At 35.5% G+C, this 26,157-nt stretch overlaps 1 protein-coding gene across 4 annotated transcripts in view; it reads left to right on the plus strand.

Moving 5' to 3' along the window:
- The window catches only part of PIAS2 (protein inhibitor of activated STAT 2), a gene marked incomplete at both ends in the record, with an annotated part of 87,933 nt that extends 65,479 nt beyond the window's left edge, over positions 1-22,454 (plus strand). The window contains 5 exons of one of the 4 annotated variants that reach the window (XM_080714408.1): positions 2,279-2,412; positions 3,865-4,036; positions 14,672-14,811; positions 20,176-20,213; positions 22,272-22,454. In XM_080714408.1, the coding sequence (XP_080570534.1) occupies positions 2,279-2,412; positions 3,865-4,036; positions 14,672-14,811; positions 20,176-20,213; positions 22,272-22,454 (667 nt within the window). Of the gene's footprint in view, positions 1-2,278; positions 2,413-3,864; positions 4,037-14,671; positions 14,816-17,469; positions 17,486-20,175; positions 20,214-22,271 lie in introns of those variants that run through there. The other 3 variants (XM_080714409.1, XM_080714410.1, XM_080714411.1) reach the window with 3 other exon arrangements.
- Positions 22,455-26,157: the final 3,703 nt, after the last annotated feature.

Consider the following 26,157-nt stretch of genomic DNA (forward strand, 5'->3'; position numbering starts at 1 on the left):
ATTGGAAGTTTTTCTCTTAAGGGTTGTTCCTTTGATGTCAGATTTAGACATTTTGCTCTCTAACTCAAGGTCACAAAAACTTCCTTTGGGAGTTTTATAATGTACTTTTAACATTTAGGTTTATAGCAAATTAATTTTTGTTTATGGTGTAAGATAAAGATCAAGAGGTGTTTTTAGGGGGTGTCTAGACTTGTGGTTGTTCTACCAGTGTTTGCTGAAAAAATTGTTTTGTCCTTATTTGTCTTTCCAGAAATTAATGTTTAGATTTGTCTCTAGATTCATTCAGTTGATCTATCTATATGTGAGTAATATACTCTCTGGAAATTAGGTAGTACAAACTAATCTTTCAACAGTATTCCTTTTAAGATTATTTTGGCTATTATAGGTCCTTTGCATTTTCATAAAAATTGCAAAATCATCTTGCCTAGAAGGAAATTAAACTGGGATTGTTTAATTTGTTTTGCCTTAACTTTGTAGATCAGTTTGTGTGATCAGAGCAGTTTTGTGTCCTGATCCATGCATGTGATTTCTGTTTATTTCTCAGTAATATTCTGCAGTTTACAGTCAAATTTATTCCTATATTTTCACATGATGACAGTTGTGGTTTTTCTTAATTTAGATGGCTTTTGTTTCTATGTTCTACCTTCCGTTGTGTAGCCTGTTAAGATGCTAATTCATGTTGATTGACTTTTGAACTAATCTTGCATAAATGGCCATGATTTGTTATCCTTTTTATTTGTTGTTGAATTTGTTTTGAAAATTTTGTGAAGGATATTGGTAAATAGTTTTCTTATGTCTTCATCTGATTTAGTACCAGTATAAATGAGTTAGGAAGAAGTAACAGTTTTATTTCTCCTCATATATTTGTTAGATATTTGGGCCTAAAATTTTTGTCTTAAGTTTTTAACTACAAAATCAGTATTTTTTATTTTTGAGTGTGTGTGTGTGTGTGTGTGTGTGTGTGTGTGTGTGTGTGTGTTAGCTTTAGCTACAATTGGCAAATTTATTTTTATTTTCATTCTGTTCATAATATCTTCTAATTTTTGTTTTTATGTTAACATTGTATCCTTGGCTATTTTGTTTAATTTTCAATATCTGGGAATTTTTCAGCTATTTTTCTAATACTGGCTTCCATTTCAGTTCCAGTTTGGTCACAAAAAATAATCTGTATGTTTTTAATTATCTTAAGTTCTTTTTTATTCAGACATTTGCATCATGAGTCAGTCATAATGATAGTGATATACATGCACACCATGATTTTCCCCCGCCCTTCTCATTCTCCTTCCCTTCCCAATACAGGGTGTTGAGATTGACATTTGGTATTCTCACATATGTCTATAATGTCAGTGGAAGTAATTCCTTCATTGATCCTCCTTTTCCCCTAGACCACTTCCCTGGCTCACTGAGGTTTCTCTTCTATTATCTGAAGTCCCTCTTGTATTCCAATTACCTCCTCACTTGCATATATTAGAGAAAACATATGATCCTTCACTTTCTGTGACTTGCTAATTTCACTAAACATAATGTTTCCTGGCCCCTTGATTTTCCTGCAAATGACATAATTTGTTTCTTTATTGCAAAGTAGAATTCCATTGTTTGTATATACCACAATTTTGTAATCTGTTAATAGACACCTAGGTTGGTTCCATAATTTGGCTATTGTGAATTGTGCCATTATGAACATGGATACAAATATATTACTGTAATCTCTGATACCTATCCTTTTGGAAAGGTATAGCTGGATTTCTTAAGTTTTTTAAGACTTCTTTTTTTTTTTTTTTTTTTTTTTGTTCCTCTTCGCACTCCTGTTCCTTTTTTCTTGATATTAAAGCTTATAACTTATTTTATTGTGTAATAACCTCTGTTTGCTTACGTTTATGTGCTGTACTGAAGGTTGTTTGTAACTGTCAGTGGTACCTCCTAGACTCCAGGTTAAGTTTAGTCACTGATACTTGACATGGTCAATCTTCAGTAAGTCACTTAACTTATATTTTGCCTTTGGTAGACCTAAAACCTGACTAGGGATTTAGTTTAGTGGTCGATTACTTGCCTAGCATACATGAGGCCCTGGGTTCTTCTCCCATCTCCACACACATTAAAGAATATAATAAATTTATCAATCCTAGGAGGAAGAGGGCGTAATAGTTGTTAAGTGTTAAGTATTGAAATACCCCCCAAAAAAGGTCAAATGACATATATATTTCCAATGTACACTTAATTTCTTCATATTTGAATAAAGCCAATGATGACATGTATGTACTTTTAAATTGGTTTACAGGCTTTTTATGGAAATTCTCAATGACTGCTCTGATGTAGATGAGATCAAATTCCAAGAAGATGGTTCTTGGTGTCCAATGAGACCGAAGAAAGAAGCTATGAAAGTATCCAGCCAACCATGTACAAAAATAGAAAGTACGTGCTCAATAGTAACAGAGAACAAAGCAATGGAACTCATGGAATATCATTAACCTTGGCCCCTAGAAATTCTTTTGGAGTTTAGTTGTCAGCTTTTGTCTTTTGATCGTCTGTGATGCGTATAATTTCTCTCCTTAAGAAGTATGCAGAAATTTATACCATCTTTTACCCTTTTCATATTGTATCTTTTATATTTAAAATAAGTGAACTCACCTAAAATACTATTAATAGACCATATGTGTTATAAAGGGAAAAGTTAGAAAAACATTTATGTGGACAGTTTTAGAATTCTTTCACCTCTGGTAGAGGTGTGATTAAAAAGTTTGCATGGAGTCATAGGTTAGTTGTTAAGAAAGCAAACATTGTTTTCTTCCATTTTTTTGTGGGAAAGAATTTTGGTTACCTTGAATAAGTACTTGTCCTCAAATCCCACTAGGTTGCAGGAACTTAGTTCAGTTTGAATAATTTAAATTTATTGGTAAAATTAGTCTCTTTTTATCTAATTCAGTTCACTCATTATATTTCTGTTTGTTTTAGCTGTTTGAAAATGTAACAAATAGTGTAATGAATAATAGATTTTAATTTTTCCCCTCTGATTGGTACCGAACTTAAGAGTGCAGTGGTCAAGGCTTTCCTCATCTTTGAGAAGTGTGTGATTTTAGCCAGGCATGATGGCCCACACTTGTAATTCTAGTACTTGGGAGGCTGAAACAGGAGGATTGCAGGTTCTTGGCCAGTTTCAGCAACTTAGAAAGGCCCTCAACAACTCCGCGAGTGAGACCCTGTTTATTATATAGAGTTGGCGGTGTAGCTTAGAGTTACTAATACCTGGGTTCAGTCCCAAGAAGCATACACGAACACACACGCATGTGCTCGCACACACCTGCACACACACATTGATTCAATTGACAATTGCTGCTGCTTTTCCATTTATCATCTAGCTTCATATTTTTTGAATAAATAGATTATAAGGAATAATATGACATTGTTTTAATAGGCAGATAGAACTTGGGCAATTAATAGATAATTAATAAGAAAAGCTGTAAGTGTCTGAATAACTTAACTGACAAATAGAGTTTTTTCAGCCTATCATGGTGAGAATATCAAGTTCTGGCTTACGGTGAGGAGTTCATACATTCTTTGACATAGACATGATTGCTAGAATGGAAGTACCTGATTCTCACTTAACTGAACCACTTATCTATGAGAATATGCAGTTGGTGAAACTATATACTCTTATCCCATAACCAGTTTCCTAGCCCTAGAGGTGTTACTGCCTTCCCAGATTAGCAGTGATTTAACAAACATTTGGAATTCAGAAGCTGATAGCTGTGGGTTAGAGATTGTAACTTCTTTGGCTGTGTATTGTCACAGATATAACGCATAGTTAACACTGTCATGGCTAGACTTAGTGTTACACCTTTGATGTTCCTATTTCTCTCTATTCAGGTTCAAGTGTCCTCAGTAAGCCGTGTTCAGTGACTGTAGCCAGTGAGACAAACAAGAAGAAAGTGGATGTTATTGACCTAACAATAGAAAGCTCTTCTGATGAAGAGGAAGACCCTCCTGCCAAAAGGAAATGCATCTTTATGTCAGAAACACAAAGCAGCCCAACCAAAGGGTTTGTTAATTTATAGTTCACTATTCATTATACTTGCAACTAATTCTTCTCAGAATAGGTTTGTAAAATTTGCTTTTGTTCAGTTAAAATATTTTCAAGAAAGCATACTCTAGGAAAGCATCTGTCTCTGTGTGTGTGTGTGTGTGTGTGTGTGTGTGTGTGTGTGTGTGTGTGTGTGTAATTGGGGGTGAAACCCAGGAGTCTTCTACCTCTGGGCTACACTCCCAGGCTTATTTTTTTATACTTTATTTGGAAACAGGGTCTCACTAAGTTGCTGAGAGCCTCACTCAGTAGCTGAGGCTGGCTTCGAACCTATGTGATCCTTCTGTCTCAGCCTTCCAAACACTGGGATTACAAGTGTGCACCACCACACCCAGCATGGAAGGCAACTTTTGATAAAGAAAATATTCACATTTCTAGTATATGAGAGTTTGAGCTATTTATTTTCTACATGATACCTTTTATTTTCTTGAACCTTTCTGTGAAGAACTATGGTATCAGGCCAATGTGAGTAAGCCTGGTATAATAGAATGTGGAATTGGGGAGTTTCCAAGAGTTGGTCCCAATTCTGGCACTTGGCATCCTTACTCTGTGATTTTGGGTTGAAAGCCTTAACTCTACTGAGCCACCTTTTTCAATTCTGTAAAATGTGGTGAAATAATACCTACTTCATAGGATTATTATTGGGTTTAATGACATAATGAAAGAACTTAGCCTCAATGACAGGCACATAATCATTACTCAATGAACTGATCCCTTCTTTGTTCACTCTCCATAGCAAAGTGTAGGTAAATAGTTGCATTCTGCATATGTTCTCTGTCTCACCTGGCAGAAACCATTACAACCTGTAGGAAAATATAATAGGGGCTTCTCACAGATTTTGGCACATACATAATGGGGAGTTTTCTTGACAACCTGTTAACACATTTTTTCAAACTTGAATATGCTAGTCTTGTCACTGGTTTCTCAGTCCACTTATTTTTTTCTTCTAGCTTTCTTACATACCATAAAATTCACTTTTTTTTATTTTGGTATCAGGGATTGAACCCAGGGACACTGACCTCCAACCCAGATCCCCAGCCCCTGCTTATTTTTTTGTTTTGAAACATGTTCTCACTAAGTTGCCAAGAATCTCTGTCCTGGTTAGTATTCTCACTGTTATGATGCAAAACAACCGACCACACAACTTAGAGGAAGAAAGATTTATTTGCTCACAGTTGTTGGAGATTCCAGAGTTTAGTCTATTTCATTCCAGGTCTGTGGAGCTCAGGTCATGGTGGCAAAAAGCATAGAGAGGGAGAGAACAAAGGCTCTGCTCTCACATCATGGAGGCCAGAAACAAGGGAGTACAAACAAGCAAGGGGATTCAAAGACAAGCAGTCTCTTAAGGCCATACGTACCTTAGGAACCCACCTTCTCTAGCCACGCCCCACTGCCTGAGTTGCCATCACCAAGTCCACCACAATGGTTTTAATTCACAGCCTTTGCGACCTATTACACCATGAATGTTAATACATGAGTTCTTCGGAGGACATTCTATAATCCTAAAAGTCTTGCTAAATTGTTGAGGCTGGTCTCAAAATCTGCAATTTTCCTGTCTCAGCATTCCAAGTACTGGAGTCATAAGGTGTGTCATCACAGCAAAACACACTTAAGTACGGAATAGCTCAATTCAGTGATTTTTTTTTTTTTAGTAAATTCATACAGTTCTACAATCATCACAAATCACTTGTATTTCCAGTACCTAAAAATGAGCACCTAAAAAAATGTTCATTTGCAGTTTAATCCCATTCACTCTCCAAATCTAGGCAATTGTTGATTTTTTTTAATCTCTAAATTTCCTATTCAAGACATTTTATATTCATGGTACTAAACTCCTAGTATATTTGAGCAGCATTTTTACAGTTGTTTTTAAAATGTTACTTTGAAATAATTTTTTATTGTTTTAACAATGAAACCTTTTGATCTACTTTTCACTTTTTAAATGCTTATGTTTTCAGAATAAATTTAAACACCTTAGTAGGAGCATATATTTAGTGTGTGTGTGTGTGTGTGTGTGTGTGTGTGTGTGTGTGTGTGTGTGTGTTGGGGATGGAACCCAGAGGCATTCTACCTCCAAGTTACACCTCCAGGAGCCTTATTCTTTTATGATGAAACAGGGCCTCAAAGTTGCAGAGGGTCTCACTAAGTTGCTTAGGGTAGTTACAGCCCTCCTATCTCAGCCTTGGGATTTCAGTTGTGCACCACCATACCTGGCTTCTTTTACCTGTTTAACTTGAACATTTTATTTATTTATTTATTTATTTATTTATTTATTTATTTATTTATTTATTTATTTGTACTGGGGGTGGAACCCAGGGGCTTTTCTACCTCCAAGCTATAGTCCTAAACCTATTTTATACTTTATTTGGAAACAGGGTTTCACTAAGTTGCTGAGAGCCTCACTCAGTAGCTGAGGCTGGCTTCAAACCTGTGCAATCCTCCTGTCTCCGCCTCCCAAGCACTGGGATTACAAGGGTGTACCACACCTGGCAAACATTTTGAGTGCAGTAAAAAATGAGGGAAGTAATTCAACAAGGGTTTCTGCCATGCTCCTTCTGTTACTTCTTCGAAATAATTTGATTGGCATTTCTGTACTTTAAATGGCAAATGAGAAATTTTAAATATAATTTTGAAGTGTTTAGAATTAGAAGGCTTAGATATGGTATTTCTAGATTTTACTTTCTAAAGATATCATTTAGAATATCCTGTAAAATGAGTTTTAGGTGTTGTGGAGTCATGCCTTGTTTAAAACTGCATAGTGGTACTAACTCATGAATTGATGTAATTGTATAGAGCTGCTGGGATAGTATGCCACCAGGTCTATCCTCTGTGTCCTGTACCACATTTTTATTAGTACTTAATAAGTACATGAAACTAACTGAAGCAATGGTACATACATGGGAATGATGAAATCTAAAATGACCACTGTATGCAGAGCAATAAAGATAGCTTATATCTCTGGTCAGCTAGGGTAGAAATAGATGTTAAGACCCATCATCTAGGTTGAAAAGAAAACCAAAACTATTATTGATAGATTTGTTAGAAATTTGTGATTGAATGAATAATGCATGAACATTTTGATTTTAAAAGTCTGTATAAATTGCAGCTACACATCTCTCTCTCTCTCTTTTTTTTTGGGGGGGGGTGATACTGGGGATAGAAACCTTCTTCCTCCAAGGTTACACTCCCAGACCTATTTTTATATTTTTATTTGGAAACAGGGTCTCTTAAGCCACCGAGGCTGGCTTCGAACCTGCGCGATCTTCCTGTCTCCGCCTCCCAAGTGCGGGGATTACAAGTGTGCACCACCACGCCCAGCCTACACATCTCTTTTCATGAAGTCAGTATAACCCTTAATAAACAAGCTAGATTTACACATTAATACCTATACAGAAGAATAAGCTTACATAGAAAGATCAATGAAAATTCTGAACTCAATATTAGGAAGTGATCATATAGTTATATATTAAAATAGTATACTGTGAAGCCAGTCATGGTGGCACACGTAATTCTAGCATTTGGGAGGCTGAGACATGAGGATCCAGGTTTGTGGCCAACCTCAGCTACTTAGTGAGGCCCTTTGCAACTCTGTGAGACCCTGTTTCAAAGAATAAAAAAATAGGGCTGGAGGGTGTAGTTTGGAGGTAGAATGACACTGGGTTCCATCCTCAGTACCTAAAAAAAAAAAAAAAATAGTATGCTGTGACTAAGAGTTTATTCTAGGAATGCTATAATAGAAAATAATGCACTGGATTTTATCATAAAAACAATTTAATAGATGCTTAAAAGGCATCCAGTAAATGCTATTTCTGATAGAAACTCTTTGAAATATGAGAATTTCAAAGTCTTTTAAAGGCTCCACTGCTTAAGCTGATTTGTTCTTATGATTAATAAAAGAAACATAGTGTTCAGGGTATGCACTGAGCCAGTTTTATTTTAGATTATGTTGCTCTATTTAAGAGTATTTTAATTAGTATTAATCACGAAGTGTGTTAATAAGTGCTTCCAGACAAGGGGAACAGGAAGGAAGGTGTGAGTAGCAGAACCTGGGATAAGATGGATGAATAGTCTCTGTGACTGAATCCTGGTACCTGCCCCAGTTTGACCAATCAAATAATTGGGACAAGTTTTAGGAAGAAGGAAAAATAATTTGTTGATTTCCTAGCAAATCAAGAAGCTTTAAAATAAGCTTAAAAATTTAGGAACAAGCCCTGAACAAAGGTCAAGCCCCTTTTAAAAGCACTTCAGGGTCATGTTGGTGTCTTATAAGAAGGGACACAGTCCATGGCAAAGCCATTTTTGAGTCAGTTCAGATCCACAAGCCAGGGTCCTGCTAGTGTTTATCAGAAGGGACATCGTTCATGTTTTAAGTGTTCCTGAGGCAGTTCTTATTCAGATCCACGGGCACCAGGTTTTCATCCCTTCCAAGTCTCTTGTAGTTCTTAAAAGGGAAACAATGATTAGCTGGATTTTTACTTTTTGTGTATGTGTGTATGGTATTGGGGATTGAACTGAGGACACCCCTGTCCTATTTTTTTTTATTCTTTATTTTTAAATCAGTCTTACTAAGTAGCTGAGGCTGGCTGCAAACCTGTGATCTCCTGTCTCAGCCTCCCAAGTACTAGGATTACAAGGGTGCACAACCACACCCAGCTCAGATTTTTATTCTTTATTTTTATTTTTTGTGGTACTGGGAATGGAGCCCAGGGACATTCTACCTCTGAGCTATACCTCCAGCCCTAATTTTTATTCTTTATTTTGAAACAGGGTCTCACTGAGTTGCAAAGGGCCTCAGTAAGTAGCTGAGGCTGTCTATGAATCGCGATCCTCCTGTCTCAGCTTTGCAAATGCTGGGATTACAAGCATGTGCCATCATGCACAGCTTAAAGGTTTTGTTGTTGTTGTTGTTTGTTCTTAGCTTTTTTTTTTTTTTTTTCAAGGGGCCTTTTTTTTTATCCTTTTGAATCTGGGGATTGAACCCAGAGTGCCACACCTGCAAAGCAGGCACTTTACCACTAAGCTACATCCTGGCCCTGAGATTTGCTTTTTTTTTTTTTTTTTTTGGTGGTACTGGGGGTGGAACCCAGGAGCTTTTCTACCTTCAGGCTATACTCCCAGACCTATTTTATATTTTATTTAGGAACAGGGTCTCACTAATTTGCTGAGAGCCTCACTAAGTAACTGAGGCTGGCTTTGAACCTGTGTGATTCTCCTGTCTCAGCCTCCCAAACCCAGGGATTAAAAGCGTGCACCACCATGCCCAGCTCCAGATTTTTTTCTTTATGGTCACGTTCAGTTAGATGTATATCTATTGAAGGAAAGAGATAAGTGGAAAACTTTGCATTTGTGGAGATTGAACCCAGAGGAATTCTACCTCTGAGTATCACCTCAGCACTTTGTATTGTTTATATTGAAATAGGGTCTCACTAGGGTGTGGAGAGTCTCCCTAAGTTGCTAGAGCAACTTGAACCTGTAATGCTCCTGTCTCAGCCTCCCAAGTACTGGTATTAACAGACATGCATCACCACACCTAACAATAGTTGAGTTTTTTTAATTGGTGCATTGTAATTATACAGGACAGTGAGGTTCATAGTGATACAGTCATATGCACATACCATTATTAGGTCTGTCTCTTCCTTCACGTTTCACTGGCTGGGATCTGGAGGGCAATACGCCAAGAACGACATGCACATATGCTTCTATCATGCTGAACTGATTGTGATGTATAACTAACACTTTACCGATTTTTTTAAAAGTTGATGTTTTATGTTAAAATCACATTTCCTTTAGCAAGGCAGAGTAGATAACCACCTATCAAAATGTTATAGTAGAGGCTTATGCTATCATCATGTTGTCTGTGATCCTTTCCTACTCTTGAGGTTTTATTTCTGGATATTATTTTTATATTCTCATGTCTAGAAAAACACCTAGAATTTTTTCTCTTGTGTACATTTATCATAGGACTTTTTAGTCAATAAGAAAGAAAAGAGAATGTAAAATCAGAAAAACTTTGTAAATTATAGTTTGAATTTTTTTTTAAGGTCTTGGGCATTTTACTTCTGAGCTACACCCCCAGCTCTGTTTTTTTATTCTTTATTTTAAAACAGGATGTCACTAAGTTGCGGAGGTCCTTGCTAAGTTAGCTGAAGCTGGCCAAGAACTTGGGATTCTTCTGTCTCATCGTACTGGGATTATGATCATGCACCACCATGCCTGGCTTATGAGCAGCTATATTTAAGGTGCATTTTGTTGTAGTAAGAATTATTCTTGAGAACAGTTTCACAGAACACTAACAAAAACGTGAAAAACCTCTACCTAGAAAAAAATTTTGTTAGCCATTTTGATGACAATACTAGACCCTTTCTTTGCGTATTTAGTGGAATATTGAATACAGTTTTATAATTCCTGCCAGAAGAAACTGATACCAACTAAAATGTTTAGAAAGTTTTTATTTACTTATATTTATGTATTTGCAGTACTGGGAATGAAAGGGTCATTCTACCTTCAAAGCACCCCTCCAGCCCTATTTTGTATTCTTTATTTTGAATAGTAAATTCACTGAATTGCAAAGGGCCTCACTAAGTAGTTGAGGCTGTCCACGAACCATGATTCTCCTTTCTTAGCCTCCCAGATGCCAAATGCTGGGGTTACAAGCATGTACCACCATGCCCAGCTTTTTTTTTTTTTTTTTTCTTCTGGTTTGGGGATGGAACCCAGGGGCATTTGATCTCCAAGCTACATCCCCTGCCCTATTTTTTATTCTTTATTTTGAAATAGGGTCTCACTAAGTTGCAGAGAGCCTCACTAAGTAGCTGAGGCTATCCACAAACTGTGATCCTCCAGTCTCAGGCTCCGGAATGCTGGGATTACAAGCGTGTGGCACCACACCCAGCTGAGATGTTATATTCTTGCCCCATTCCTTGAAAACTGAATGGTTGCTTTGTTGCCCAGCTAAGCCAGCTAAGGATATATAACTACATATCTCATATTTTCTGTTTCCCCCTCCATATTCTGCCTTTTCTTTTTCTTTTTTTTTTCTCTCTCTCTCTCTCTCTCTCTTTTTTTCCCCAGTGCTGCTGGTGATTGAACTCAGAGGCATTCTACCTCTGGGCCACACCCCCACCTCTAGTTTTTTAATTGAAACAGGATCTCACTATGTTGTAGAGGGCCTCATTCAGTAGCTGAGGATGGCTACAAATATGCGATCCTCCTCTCTCAGCCTCCCAAGCTGGAATTACAAGCATGGCCCCCATGCCCAGCTTGACTTTTCTAATTTCACACATCCTGCTTGTGGTTTTAGACCTTTAGGTACCATTGGAGACCTAGAAACCACTTGATTCTTACCTAGGCAGATCATTCTTCAGAAGATGACTTTCCTCTATCATCTACTTTTGGAAAATGTGTTTTGAAGTACAGGCCTGTGGTATTATTTCATGTATATTTTATGCCTCCTAAAGTGATCAGGTTTTTTTTTTTTTTTTGTTGTTGTTGTTGTTGTTGTTGTTGTTTGTTGTTTTTGGTGGGGTATTAGGGATTGAACCCAGGGATGTTTTACCCTAGGTATACCCCCAGTCCTTTAATTTTTAATTTTTATTTACTTATCTTTGTGGTAGTCGATTGAATGAGGGGATAGTTTTACCCTTTGAGTCACACCCCCCCAGCCCTATTTTATTTTTTAGTTTAAAACAAGGTCTCACTAGATTGCTGAGAATCTTTCTGCATTGTCAAGACTGTCCTCAAACCTGTGATTCTCCTCTCTCAGCCTCCCAAGTACTGGTATTACAAGCATGTGATCCGTCTTTTTAGTTTAAAACAGGGTCTTGCTAAGTTGCTGAGAGCCTTACTAAACTGCTGGAGCTGGCTTCAGACCTTTGAATCCTCCTGTCTGAGCCTTCCAATCACTGATATTACAGGCATGTGCCAAGATGTGTGCCTAATTGATAGGGGTTTTTTGGGTAATTTTTATGTATTTATTTTGGGGATACCCTGCCTGTGAGCTATATTCCAATCCCTGTTTTATATTTTAGTTTTAAACAGAGTCTAACTAATTTGCTAAGGGGCCTTACTACATTTCTGAAGCTGGTCTTGAACCTGTGATCCTCCTGTCTCAACCTTCTAAGTTCTGAGATTATAGGTGTGTACTACCACACCAGCTATAATTGATCAGTTTTTAATCTTAAGATTTCTAAACTCTAATATGTTATTTTTCTGAGACTGGCATAATCGCCAACAAAACAGTATATGTGTTCTCAAGGTGACTTTGTTTTCCACATTTCCAGTGTCTGGGTTTGAAGGGGTGGTTGTTTGTTTTTTATGGTACTGGTATTGAACCCAAGGGTATCCTAACCCTGAGCTAAGCCCTAGCCTGATTCTCTTTTTTTATCTCTTTAAAAAAAATAAATAAATTCTCAGTAAGTTACCAAAGTTGGTCTAAAACCTGAAATCCTCCTGTCTCAGCCTCCCAGTTCTGGTATTACATATGTCTGCCACCACACCCAGCTTGTATCTCCATTTTTGTCATGTAGTGTGGAATAACAGCTAGACATGGTCCTTATGTCATAACACAAATCAGTTGTTGTTGTTGTTGTTGTTGTTGTTGTTGTTGTTTTCGGATCTGGGGATGGAACCCAGAGGAAATTGACCTCCGAGCTACACGCCCTACCCTATTTTTTATTCTTTATTTTGAACAGGGTCTCACTAAGTTATGGGGGGCCTCACTAAGGAGCTGAGGCTGTCCAAGAATCACAATCTTCCTGTCTCAGCCTCCCAAATGCTGGGATTACAAGCATGTGTCACCACGCCTGGCTCTACAAACCAGTTTTTAAAGGACCTCATTGTCTAAATCGTCTCTGGTTATTTAAGTGGCTTACCTTTTTTTTCCGAGTCTGGGGATGAAACCCAAGAACGTTCGACCTTCCGAGTTCATCCCCTACCCTTTTTTTATTCTTTATTTTGAAACAGGGTCTCGCTAAGTTGTGGAGGGTCTCACTAAGTAGCTGAGGCTGTGTGCAAACCATGATACTCTGGTAGCCACCCAAATGCTAGGATTGCAGATGTCGCCACCATACCCAGTTCATGGTTTAACATTTAAATCAAGTTATGAAATAGTTATCAGTTATTTAGAGTGTCATGCAATGTCAAGTGTGTGAGACCACCCTCAGCAACTTAGGTGCTCCAAAACTTAGTGAGACCCTTTTTTTTAGTACTGAGTATGGAGCCCATTGGCATTCTACCTCTAAGCTACACACCCTGCCCTAATTTTTATTCTTTATTTTTTTGAAACAGGGTCAGTGAGACCCTGTTTTAAACTAAAAATAAAATAAGGCTGGGGGTATGGTTCAGTGGTAGACCACCCCTGGGTGGTCCAATCCACAGTAACACACACATACACACACCATGCGGATGCAGATGTATCATTTATTATTTCCATAATTTGATAATCTGAGCTATGATACTATTTTAACCAAGGGAACAAATGACTAGAGGTCCAGAGTTTTCATACCACCTCCCATTTTCATCATGGTCCTATTTTAAGTTTCTAAAATGTTATACTTTATAACATCCTTTCCAGCCTCAGTCATTAAGCATACAGTAGTTAACTGGCAGTGTTTGGAGATTTGAACCTTAATCTTTTTGTCTCTTTTGCATCTCATTACTTGTTGGTAAGATGGCCATAAGGTCAATAATGTTGATTTGTTTCTTAAATACATTCAAGATACTTTTCTTGGAAGTTCTGGTTGTTTACTCTGGGCCAAAAGAATATGCAGGCCAAACAGGAAGAGTACAAAATCATCTCTTAAGCCTGAACTTTTTCATTAATTTTATTTTAATTACACAGCTTCTTGAAATTATGAAGTTGTAATTATAATTGTAGTATGTCTATATAGTAGTTTAGTATTTACAGTACTCAGTATTTCTTACATATGTTTAATTTGTATTTAATAGCATGAACAGCTAATTTCAAAGTTATAAGCCCTCTTAGAATAGGTAGTATTATGATAGCCAGTATTTTTATTTTTGAATATTATTTGTTTTTCAATATTATATTTTGAATCTTGAATACTTGTCATCTTATCCTGATTTCAAATTGTACCCTATTTCCATCAGGTTGGCTGGCTTTAGAATTTGGCACCTTTGCTCAGATCATTTTTAAATAAGATTTGAAATAATTAATACTATTCAAATTGAGCTACTCTGAGTAGTGTCATTTATAAAAGTGTCCCTATTCAATTCAAATCTTAGGAGTCCTCTATTTTAGTTTTAAATTCTTTTATAGGTAAATAAACAATATCCATGTACATGTTACAACTACCTTACTAAAGGCATTGTGTATATAATACATTACTATTTGTGAGTGAATGCATGTTATAATCCTGTGGTGCACCTGATGTTTTAGTGCCAGCTGCTTTTGAAAACAATGATACATGCATGCTAAATGACTGTTAGGAAAGAGGTGAGTGTGTATAGTGAGTAGCTACTATAATTGTGCTGAGACTTAATGAAGGGACATCAGAGAATGCCCAGTGGTTCAGCTCTTCTCTTCAGTGAACTAACAACCAGATTGTTTGTAATTTCCCATGCTATTTAAAACAGGGTTCTCATGTATCAGCCATCTTCTGTAAGGGTGCCCAGTGTGACTTCGGTTGATCCTGCTGCTATTCCGCCTTCATTAACAGACTACTCAGTACCATTCCACCACACGCCAATATCAAGCATGTCATCTGACTTGCCAGGTATGTGAAGAATTTTTTGTTTTTTTAATCAAATTTTACTTGGTTTGATTTGAATTAGTGGAACAGATTTTGAAATTTTGAATAAAAGTGCTACAAGAATTTGAAGGCTTCATGTAAAAGAAGTATCTATTTTACTGTATCATATTAAGTTTTTTTTAACTCTCAAGCAATATATAGATTTCTGAGGATAGGAAATATTGGAAAGTAGTAGTAAAAATTTTATCATAGCAGCTTCACAGATTAAGAAGTATGTTTTCTCATAATATTCTTGGTAGCCTATCCACTTTTAGTAGCTTATCAGAAATTCAGAGAATATTGATGTAGCTTAGGTCCAGTTTTGCCTACCTTGTCTTTCCCCCCCAGACCCCCCACACACACACACACACAGTGACAAACCACAGGTTTTTCTGGAGCAGAGCTTAATATTTTGGGATATCTTTTGTCTATAACAACATTTGCCAGCACCAGAATTTATGCAGCAAAGGTCTTTTTATAAAATTTACATATTGTTACCTCTTTACTCTTCCTCCTCCCCACAGCCTTTGTGTTTGCGTGCATATATTTGTCAGTCATATTTGATTGCTAGAACCGGTTGTTGGGTTTTAGCTTTTGTGTGTGTGTGTGTGGTGCTGGGGATTGAACCCAGGGGCATTCTACCTCATGCTATACTCTCAGACTATTTTTTATTCTTCACTTTGAAACATTCTCTATAAGTAGCTCAGGCTTTGCAGGAACCTGTGATCCCCCCATTTCAGCCTCCCAAGTACCGGGATTACAAGCATGCGTCACTGTGCCTACCAAAATTAGTTCCTGTTATATTCATAAATTCCTTATCTCTGAAAGCCCTTTTAGGAGGGCTTCCTTCCTTCTGTTAATGATTATTTTTTAGATTCCTGTGTATGTGTGTGTGTCCTGTGTGTGTGCGCACGTGTGCAAAATTGGGAATTAAGTCCAGGTGCATTCTAACTCAGCTATAACCCCTGCCCTATTTTTTATTTCTTTATTTTGAAACAGGGTCTCAGTGAGTTGAAGAGGGCCTCACTAAGTAGCTGAGGCTGGCTGAGAACCTGTGATTCTCCTGACTCAGCCTACCAAGTACCGGGATTACAGGCATGCACCACCATGCCCAGCTTCTAGATGTATGAAGTTGATTTTGAAGAGGTTTATTTTCTTTATATTAGAGAGGTCTTTATTTTAAGCACAGTGTTTATTTTGTTGAGAAGAATTTATGTTATCAAGATAATTGATAGTTGTGTTATCTAACCTAGTATGATTTTGCCACATTAGACTATTTGAATCAAAATTTAGTAGACTAAAAATAATATGTTCTAGAGTTGTTTTATTTTATTTTATTTTATTTTTGTGGTACTGGGGGTGGAGCCCAGGGGCTTTTCTACCTCCGGACTATACTCCCAGACCTATTTTATAGTTTATTTGGAAACAAGGTCTCACTAAGTTGCTGAGAGCCTCACTCAGTAGCTGAAGCTGGTTTTGAGCAGGGATTACAACCGTGAGTCACCATGCATGGCTTAGAGTACTTTTTTTAAAAAAAAAATACATTTTGTTGCCGGGTGTTCACACTGGCTTAAGAGAGAGACCCTGTTTCCAAATAAAAATATAAAATAGGTCTGGGAGTGTAACCCGGAGGTAGAAGGGCTTCCAGGAACCCCAGTACCACCAAAAAAAAAAAAAAAAAAAAAAAAAAAAAAATATATATATATATATATATATATATATATATATATATGCACGCACGCACACACACACACATTTTGTTAAGTGTGGTTATTCTATATGTAATTTGGGAAATAACTTTTTTATAGTTTTTATAAACCCAGGTAGCACCACTTATAAAATAGTTGTCTGCAAAGGCTGATGCTGAGGTATCAGTGAAGGTTCATGGTCCATAACAAAGATGAGAATTCAAATATTTTTATTCTTGATGTTTGTGTATTACTTTACCCTTGGCTGGCATGAGGAGTGTCCCTGTTTCTTCATAGTATGTGTTATAAGTAAGGCTTCCAAAATAATTTTTTTAGTACCTTGAAATAAAACTAATCCTGAAAAAAGATAGTGTACATTTCTGTTTCTTAAAATAGACACACCTTACAAATCACTTGCTTTGTTTTCAAATTGTGTTAATCTGGTTGAATTTTCTTAAGTTGGAAGAATTTTTACATTATTTTCAAGCTTTTTCAAGTAAGACTTTGTCTTTTCAAAATGTACAAATTTGAGAAAAATGCAGTAAAAGTTGTCCAAACTATGTACTGTGTAAAATGCATTCTAAGCTGATATTAAGGAAATAATACTAACATCCAGAGCTACTATTTAGTCAATATAAATTAATATTTGGTTGTTAATATGCAGAAAACTTTATCAGTTAATAAACTAAATAGAATAGGTTTAATTATTTTTTAGAAGACTTCCTAGTTCATTGTCAAGTAGTTTTTACTTTTATTGTTAATTTGTTCTTAAGAATTAGTAGTTTGGTTTTATTGTATATGATTTTATGTAATTTATAACAGAGTTGATATTGATAGATTTAATTGTATAATAAAATATAAAATAGAACACCAAGAATCAAGAGATGACAGAGTTTGAATACATTTTTTAACATTTCTTTTAAACATCATAAATATGAATCTTCTGAATCTGCAGGAAAATGAAGAAGTGATATTAATAATGAACTGCAGCTTGGAACATGATTGATACTATGCAACAGTGAATACAAAATAAAACATAATTTGTGTATGGAATGGAAAACAGCTTGATTATTACAAGAAAATATATGACTGCCCAATTATTGCTAGTGCCATATTGTCAGGTTGGAATGGTGCTCAAAGCTGTATCATTAAAATTTGAAAGTGCTAAAAGCTTTACACATTTAATATGTAGCAATCATGTTTTGTGAAAGTTCATGGCTCAAGTGAGGAAAAGTGTTGACATCAGTGAGGGGAAAAAAACTAACCAGTCAGTTTCACATAAGCATTTAAAATGCAAGTTATTAATTTTATCAGTGTTAATAGAAAGCATTTAGACTGCATCACCAGAATTTTTATAGTACTTGCTTTTAGTTAAATATGATTGAAAATTTTCAACCATGAAGTACTTGGAAGGACAAAAATATATCAGTATAATATAATTAGAATATGATAGAATTAAGAAATAACATTTTGCTGAAGCAAGGCACTAAAATGTAATGACTTAAACTTTAGCTTTTTTATTATTTTTTAAATTTGTTTTAATTTTTTTTATTTTTGTTACCACCAGGGACTGAATCCATGGGCATTCTACCTCCGAGCTATACCCCCCAGCCCTATTTTATTCTTTAATTTTGAAACAGGATCTCACTAAGTTGCAAAGGGCCTCACATTCTCCTTTCTCAGCCTTCCAAGTACTGGGATTATAAGCATGCACCATCACACTCTGATGTAAAAATTTTAATTTACTTAAAATGTAAAAAGGCAAGGTAAAAAGCATCTGTGTAGTGCTTACAAGACAGTCTAGGGTGTCGAACAGAATTTTAGAAAAATATCTAGATGTTTTGATATGGCATTTAGTCCCATTTCAGTTACCTGTGGAAGATACATATCAAGTAAATCTCTTAATTTTTTTCTAAATAGCCTTTATATTTTTTGGCACATAAAGGAAAGAATTACATTTCTTAGAGCTAAATATTCAAATAGTTAAGATAAATAGAATTTTGGGCTTCATTGATAGAACTGCAAAATGGTTAGGATATTATATTAAAATGTTCATCTGAATTGGTATTGTGAAATGCAAATAGCTGAGTATTTAGAAAATGAGCATTTTTGAGTGGTTTGGTTTTAGTACACAGAGATGTCAGTACTTTGGCTTTAGAAAAGTTTCAGTTGTTAAACTGAATAATAAACATTATAAGTGATTGAATGTATATAAAGTAGTAGCTCATAAAAATTAGGGAAAATATACCATTTGAAGCAAAATAAAAAATAAAATTGTCAGTTAAATGACATTCTAGTATGCTTTTTGTGACTTAGTCCATAGAAATATTGACTATATAATAAACTCCCAGAAGAGTCTTGACAGATCTTGAATTTCTGTTCAGCAAAAGCAGAGAGGATTCACTGAACAAATATCAAATATCATTAACATGAAGAGAAGTACTCTTACTTATTGAGATGTGTCACTTACTGATTATCAGTTTAATGGGGAAGTCAATGGAAAAGTTCATTGTGATTTCCTTTTCATTGTTGTCTTCAAATTTCAAATGACTGTATCATCTAGCCACTGCCAGGTATATGAAATAAAAAGTTATAGCAACAATTTAAAAATGCTTTAAAATTGTTTGGTTGATTTCTTTTTAGGTAGTGCTGCAGCTTGTACCACTTGATATGCATTTAAAATACTCATTTAGTGATTAGAAGGGTATAAATATATACTTTAAATTTTTGAATTAAAGTTGCAGTAATTAAATATTTTTAATATCATACTAATATTCTCCATTTCAAGTAATAATGAGACTGACTCATGTGGTTGTTGCATTTGGGATGACATTGAATGCCAACTGATCAAAACTCAAAATTAAAGACACTGGCCTATCTTAATAACTTATACCTAGTGTATGATATCTTTTTTATTTTAAAATAATTGAAACGAATTCAGAGAGGTCTAAGAAAACTGACTTTGAAATTTATTGCTGGACTTCAGACCTGAGGTTTGTGTTTGTTTGTTTTTTTACTTTTGATAAACTTTAATACTTCAAAGTGGTATTAATAGGCACCATTTTCTACATTCCTTTTTCTAAAATACATTTGGAGAATCTGATTCTTTGGTTTAGAAAACTGCATTAGCTTAGAACCCAGTAAACTTATCAACGTTGGCTTGTCGAGAGCAGCAGTCACCAAATGTTTGCTTTGTGCAGAGCATGAGTCTGTGTACTACTCTTGATGTGGGAGCAGGGGCAGGGAGCTATTGATGAAATAGACATCTGTTTAAGAAGTGCTATTTTAGATGAACCTCAATGTGTATTTCTAAAAAAATAAATATGAAATATCTTAAGAACCTAAGTATTTTTTTGTCTGAATATTATTATCTCACCTTTTTTATTGCCTTTAATTCTGTGACAAAGGAAAGACATTTGCTTTTCTAGTGCTTCTCTGGAAATTTTTGGACTGCTGCCTTTGAGGTATCGGAAGGTGGTTTTTCCAGTTATCTATCAGGGAGTATGTTTATGCATTAAATATCACTTATGGTTAGGAACTTCTTGTGGCAGAATGGTAAGCACTTACTCCAAATGTTTTGTGATAATAAATACAAAATAATTTTGGGAAATCTAATTTTCAAAATGTGAGTTCAACTATTAACAAGGAATTTTTGTTTTAGGTTTGGATTTTCTTTCCCTTATTCCAGTTGATCCCCAGGTATGTATCCTAAATATAAGCAACTAATTTGTATTTGATTGTTGGCTATGCCATACTAACTAAAAATTACAAGTTGCATTATATCAGAAAGTCAACTCTCAGTTACTTACATTGATGAGGTAGTACTGTATAAATATCTCACAATTTTATTTGGAGAAATAATGTTACTGTTTTTTAGTTGATACTTTTGTCTTGAATAACTGTTTTCAATTATACTTTTTTAAGTTTAATTGGTATTTCTTACAAACACGAGTCATTACAATGAGTGGAAGCAAGTGCTAGATGACTTGAGGTTACAGTTTTACAGGTAAAATTTTATTTTACACATAAAATTTGGTACATAAAAAAACTAACATCTAAACCACAGTTATCCCAAATTTGGGGTGCCCCAAGTGAGAGTTGTGATATTCCTGTTATCTCTCTCAAAAATAAATTCTAGTGGTTTCCCAGAGTCCCACTCACAAACCCACACAGTGAGCATGGATTTCACTGGCAGGTTTAGAGCAGAGGAAGCAAGGGAAAGGTGAAATAATAGAGGAAATCTTGAGAGCAGATAAGGTGTGTAGGAGGGACAGAAGAATTGTGGACCTTTGCTTCATGAGCTACTCAGAGTCATCTACCTGCAGGTCTAGTATAAGGCTCCTGTTTAATTACTCTGTATTTGAATATATAATTAACACTGGAAATTTGGGTCCAGTAATGTGCAGACTGAGGAATTTCTTATTACGCTGAGTTGACTTGCTATATCAGAAGACTGTATCAGTTATCTATTTTTCCTACTGGCACCTGAAACATGAAGTTGTTTCCATTTTACTTAGGGACCTTGAAGATCATGTAGTTCAACTTCAGTTTTAAATTACTGTTTTTTAATTTAGTTTCTCTAAGCGTAAGTTGAATGACATGTGGGATGCATGATATTAATCAGATCTCTTTTACTGATTTTTCATTTGTAGTCTTAACTAAAAATAAACTTAAGATAGTATATTACTAAACATCACTTGCTTTGCTAACATCAGTGCAGTTTTCTCATACAGTATTCTACAGAGATATATAAAATAACACATTTAACTCTTGTCTCCACTCCTCTTGGTCAGTGTTAGAATTTCATCCTCAAGTTTGTATTTGTTTGGAAATCTCTCGCCAGTATTGTAAAAAGACATGAAATGTGAATACTTGTAGAGAGATACTAAGCAAGCACCATGAGGAATAATCCATCAGATCTCCTTAAAATTCATCCAAAAGCTGTGTGATCATGTGATGAGATTCCCCTTCTCAGCATCTTAGTAGCTAGCTACCTTGTAGTCTCCATTTTAGGATGAATGTTGATGTTCTAATTACACAAGTAGTAATTGTTATATGTATATGTACAAAGACTCCAATACTGTCATTCAGTTGGCCATTCTTAATTTTCATAAAGAATCTGTTTAATACTAAATTTTGAAAAATTGCTGAAGTTTTCATTGGCATTTTTTTGCTAATAACATGGAAAATAAGTGTGACTTAAGCCCTGTCTAAATACATTGAGTGAGCCGGGCACTGTGGCACATACCTGTAACCAATACTTGGAAAATCTGAGACAGGAGGATTGCAGGTTTAAAGCCAGTCTCAAAGTAGTGAGACTCTCATTAAACTAGTGAGACCTGTTTCAAAATAAAATTGGGCTGGTGTATAGCTCAGAGTAGAATGTCCCTGGGTTTGATCCCCAGTACCACTCGAAAATAAAATGAACAAGTTATTTTGAGTAAGTATGAGTCATGATTTTGGGGCCAAAATTTATTACTAAGTGACTTCACTTACTGTTGACATTATCTGTACTTTTACCACTGTATGTGATCAACAATTTCCATATGTTTTGAGAGAATCAAGAATACGCATTCACTAAAGAATTTAATAGCTAAATTTGTGCCATTTTTCTTCCAAAGAGAAGTTTAGATATTTTTTAAATTCCATAGGGATTTAAATAGGTGGCTATCACTTGTGAGTATCTAACAATTTCTAGTTTCTTTATTTAAAAACCAATGTAGCCTCTTCCTCATCGCCATCATTGTTTGTTTCAAGCAGTACTGTCCTCCTATGTTTTTGGATAGTCTCACCTCACCCTTAACAGCAAGCAGTACGTCTGTCGCCACCACCAGCCCCCATGAAAGCAGTACTCATGTTAGTTCATCCAGCAGCAGGAGTGAGACAGGGGTCATAACCAGCAGTGGAAGTAACATTCCTGACATCATCTCATTGGACTAAAGAAGGACTCACTTGATTCTGGGAATCATTCATCAGAACTGCTCTTGGATCTCTGGTCCATGAAAGCTTTTTTGTTTTTGTTTTTTTGTTTTTACAATTTGATATTTATTGGAACATCAGAGGGATTCTTTTGCTTGCTGAGAGATGAACACAGATGACTGCAGCAAGAACCAAATGACACACAGGACTTCTTAACGCTATATGCTGAGCATCAGATACATGTCTTCTTGAGCAGTGGACTTCAATTTTGTACATTACTGGATGGATTCTGCAAATCAGTTAATTTTTTTGTCATAATAACAGCAATAAAAATTATGTAAATACTTAAACTTTTTTAATTAAAAAGATGTAATCACTGATTCTAGAATGACAGTAATTTCTGTTTAATTCAATGTGAAAGAAAAAAATACATGGAAAGAAGTCATGTTTGCTGAATGAGTCTTTTTCATGGAGAATTATTCTATTTTGTTGAAGTAAACTTTTGATAGGTGGTAAAAGCTTGGATTCTACTTTTCTTCTTACGGTTCTGTCCTTCATGATCCCATCAAAGAAAAATAGTGTCTGTGTTGCTCATTTTTCTGTGTTTTCATTTACACTTTGACACTGTTTGCTGATGAATGCAGAGTGAAGTACTGAGATTTGGCTAATTTTATTAGTGATTGTGTTCAAGAACACTATGCAGATTCTGCCCTGACATAATGTGTTGTTTTCGGTTAACTACACTCTCATTCAGAATTTTCTATAAATTTGGGGCTTACAGCCTTAACAAAATTCTATGTAACCTTTAATGAAGTTTTTTTAAGGTAATGTGTGCCTGGAAAGTTTGTTTATTCACAGTGTCCCAAAACATGATAGTTTGGAGACAGTAAAAGAATAGGTAAAAGGGAGGTGGGAATAACAAATTTTAATTTCTTCCTAAAAACTTAATTTATTCATTATAGAGGAATCTACAAATCTTTGTTAAAATTTCTCACATTTTAGTTGCACTGACAGAAATTACGTCTTAGGTCTCTAATTATACATACTTCTTGCCAATGTAATTTGTCTTAGCAGTGCTTTTCAACATTAAGAAAATAATAGCAAAAGAGGGACAATATCAGTTTTTTTTGTTTGGGTTTTTTTTTTGTTTTTTTTTGTTTTTTTTTGGTCTTTCTTGAAACTGTAAACAAAACAAAATGAAAAAGGTTTACACTGAAGAGGGCTTGGGACAGGGGCTGGAAGCCTGATTTGATGTTTTCAAGCTGCCCTAAACTGGGTGTACTTTGAAAACTCCTCCCCTATGGTATGTTTGATTTTAAATTACTCAAAAAACTGGGTTTTCCTTGTAGAGAAATATTTTCATTCATGTTATATAGTTTGTGACATTTGGCTTTTTAAACCATTTTGAGTTCTCAAGGATTTAGTACTTTCCTGCTGTTTCGCTTTCTTCCCCTAGTCTGTATTTACTAACAAAACTCTTAATCTAACTAGTTGATTCTCAAATAGGAATTGTAACAGGGACTTCAGAATTGGTGTGATTAGCTGGGCGTGGTGGCGCACGCTTGTAATCCTAGCATTTGAGAGGCTGAGAGGATAATTGCGGTTCGCAGACAGCCTCAGCTACTTACTTAGTGAGGCCCTTTTGCAACTCAGACCCTGTTTCAAACAAGGAATAAAAATTGGGCTGGGAGTGTCACTCAGAAGTAGAATTCCTTTGGGTGGGTTCCACCTCCAGTACCGCAAACAAACAAAAGACTTGGTGTGATTATAGAGAACTGACTTGTTCCTGCGTGGTTTTCATGCTTTCTCAACTGTTCTGGGGGTCTGTGTTTCTGATTTTAATGTGTACTGTTTCACATACCTTCTTTGGCTCCATTATCTCTATTTTATTTAATGTGCTATCCCTTTGGGAAGGCTGCATATTGTTTAAGATGTGCAGAAGCAAAATTAGCCCCGACTCTTGCCGCACACAATAGTTACACCATCATCGCCAGTTTTACCTCTTAGTTGTCAGATTCCAAGCCAAATTACAGTCTTTGTCCAGCTGCAGAATTTTCCTGGTAGAGTTTCATGTTGCTTATCTAAGTATAGATGAAATTTCTATTAACTAGTTAGAAAAGTAACCTGATTTTTGTGGCATAATTTTTTAATAAATGCATATTATTGTTTTGTTACCCTTAATTACTTTATTTACTGTACTTTTGTAGTTGTGATTTTTATCATCATGCAAACAGGTTTAGTGTTCATTTTTTGGTGCTTTACAGTGAAATTATATGTAAACTTTTATTTTATCTCAGGTGACTAACACTTTTAAAAATGCATTTTTTAAAGTTTTGAATTGGAGCTCTTTGATCTTTGAATATCAGTACTTTATGCCTTTGGCACTATGACAACATGATTTTTAAGCCATTATTCTTTGTCTAATATGGTCACTATACTGATTTTCACAAATATCTTGGCTTTTTAGCAATGTATTTTCCTAGTCTGGAGTTCTGCTTAGCCAAGTATAATGGGATCAAGGAGTCATCTTAGCTGTTATTTAGATAACAGCTAACCATTCATTGTCTAGAATGTCTTATTTAAGAAAAAGAACTGCAAGTTACTAATTTTATAGTCACTTAGCCAATCTGTATTTTTACCTTCACTTAGAAATATGAAGGGCTTTTCTTGCTTTGGTAACTCTTAGCAGTGTGTTTGGTGCTGAATGTAGCTTCACACCTAAGGTGTGCTTACACCCCTAGCTTTCTGACCCCTAGACAAGCCACTTTAGAAATTTGTTTTTATTTCTTCCCTGAAGAAATAGCATCTGTCCTAGGATAATTTAAAGGCCAGATGAAACAGCAGGCGTTGAGGCTAAATGATGTTTATCTGATAAATTGTGTTCCAGGAAAGCTAGAATTAAAAATATGATAACGCAGCTATGGGATAGCAAGTATAATTCAGGTTCATAAACAGGTTTCCCTAAGGATAGTCTTCAGGAATTTAAAGGAAGAAGATGCTGGGTTTGAGATGAAGTAGTATTGCACAGAGACTATTGTGTTGAGGCTTTATGCCAGTCCTGCATACTGACCATTTAGTAACCGTCTTATCTTTTTCTTCTACCAATAAAATATTCATCAGTTGCCCTTGTGTTTTTAAGTTATTTTTTACAGAGTATTTGTTAAGTTCTCAGGTATACTTTTCTATCTAGCCTTCAGTTGGTTAAAGAAGTGCTTGCCTATTTCATTCTTTTTTCATATCTGTGAAATGTCACAAGTTATCTGCTTTTCATCTTAGAAAATGTAAAACAGTACCCTATTTTAACTTGAGTCTGACATTGTAGTTAGTGGCCTTTAGTTCATGTAATGTGGGAGCTTGGTGATGTCATTATTACCTGAGAAAAGTTCTTCACTTTTAATATTCTTCATATTTCTTGTCAGTCTCTTTGTTAGCGGTGCATATTTTTACATAGTTTTATTCATTCTCAATGTAATTTTTACCTTGGTTTTTCTTTCAGTCTTCAGGCATTCTTCTATGTCAGGAAAAACCATGTCAACCATTATTAAGTACATGATATTCCATTGTATGGATATGCCACAATTCGTTTAATCTTTCTCTTTGGACATTTTAGATTTTCTTATAATGCTGTAGTGACCGCATGAATTGTGTACTTAAGTTTTTAGGGTTGTAATTTCTGAGTAGAGGTTATGAACACTTCTGTGGTTCTTGGTTTATATCACCTTTC

The sequence above is a fragment of the Muscardinus avellanarius genome (assembly GCF_963383645.1).
Source record: "Muscardinus avellanarius genome assembly, chromosome: 17".
NCBI classification, from domain to species: domain Eukaryota; kingdom Metazoa; phylum Chordata; class Mammalia; order Rodentia; family Gliridae; genus Muscardinus; species Muscardinus avellanarius.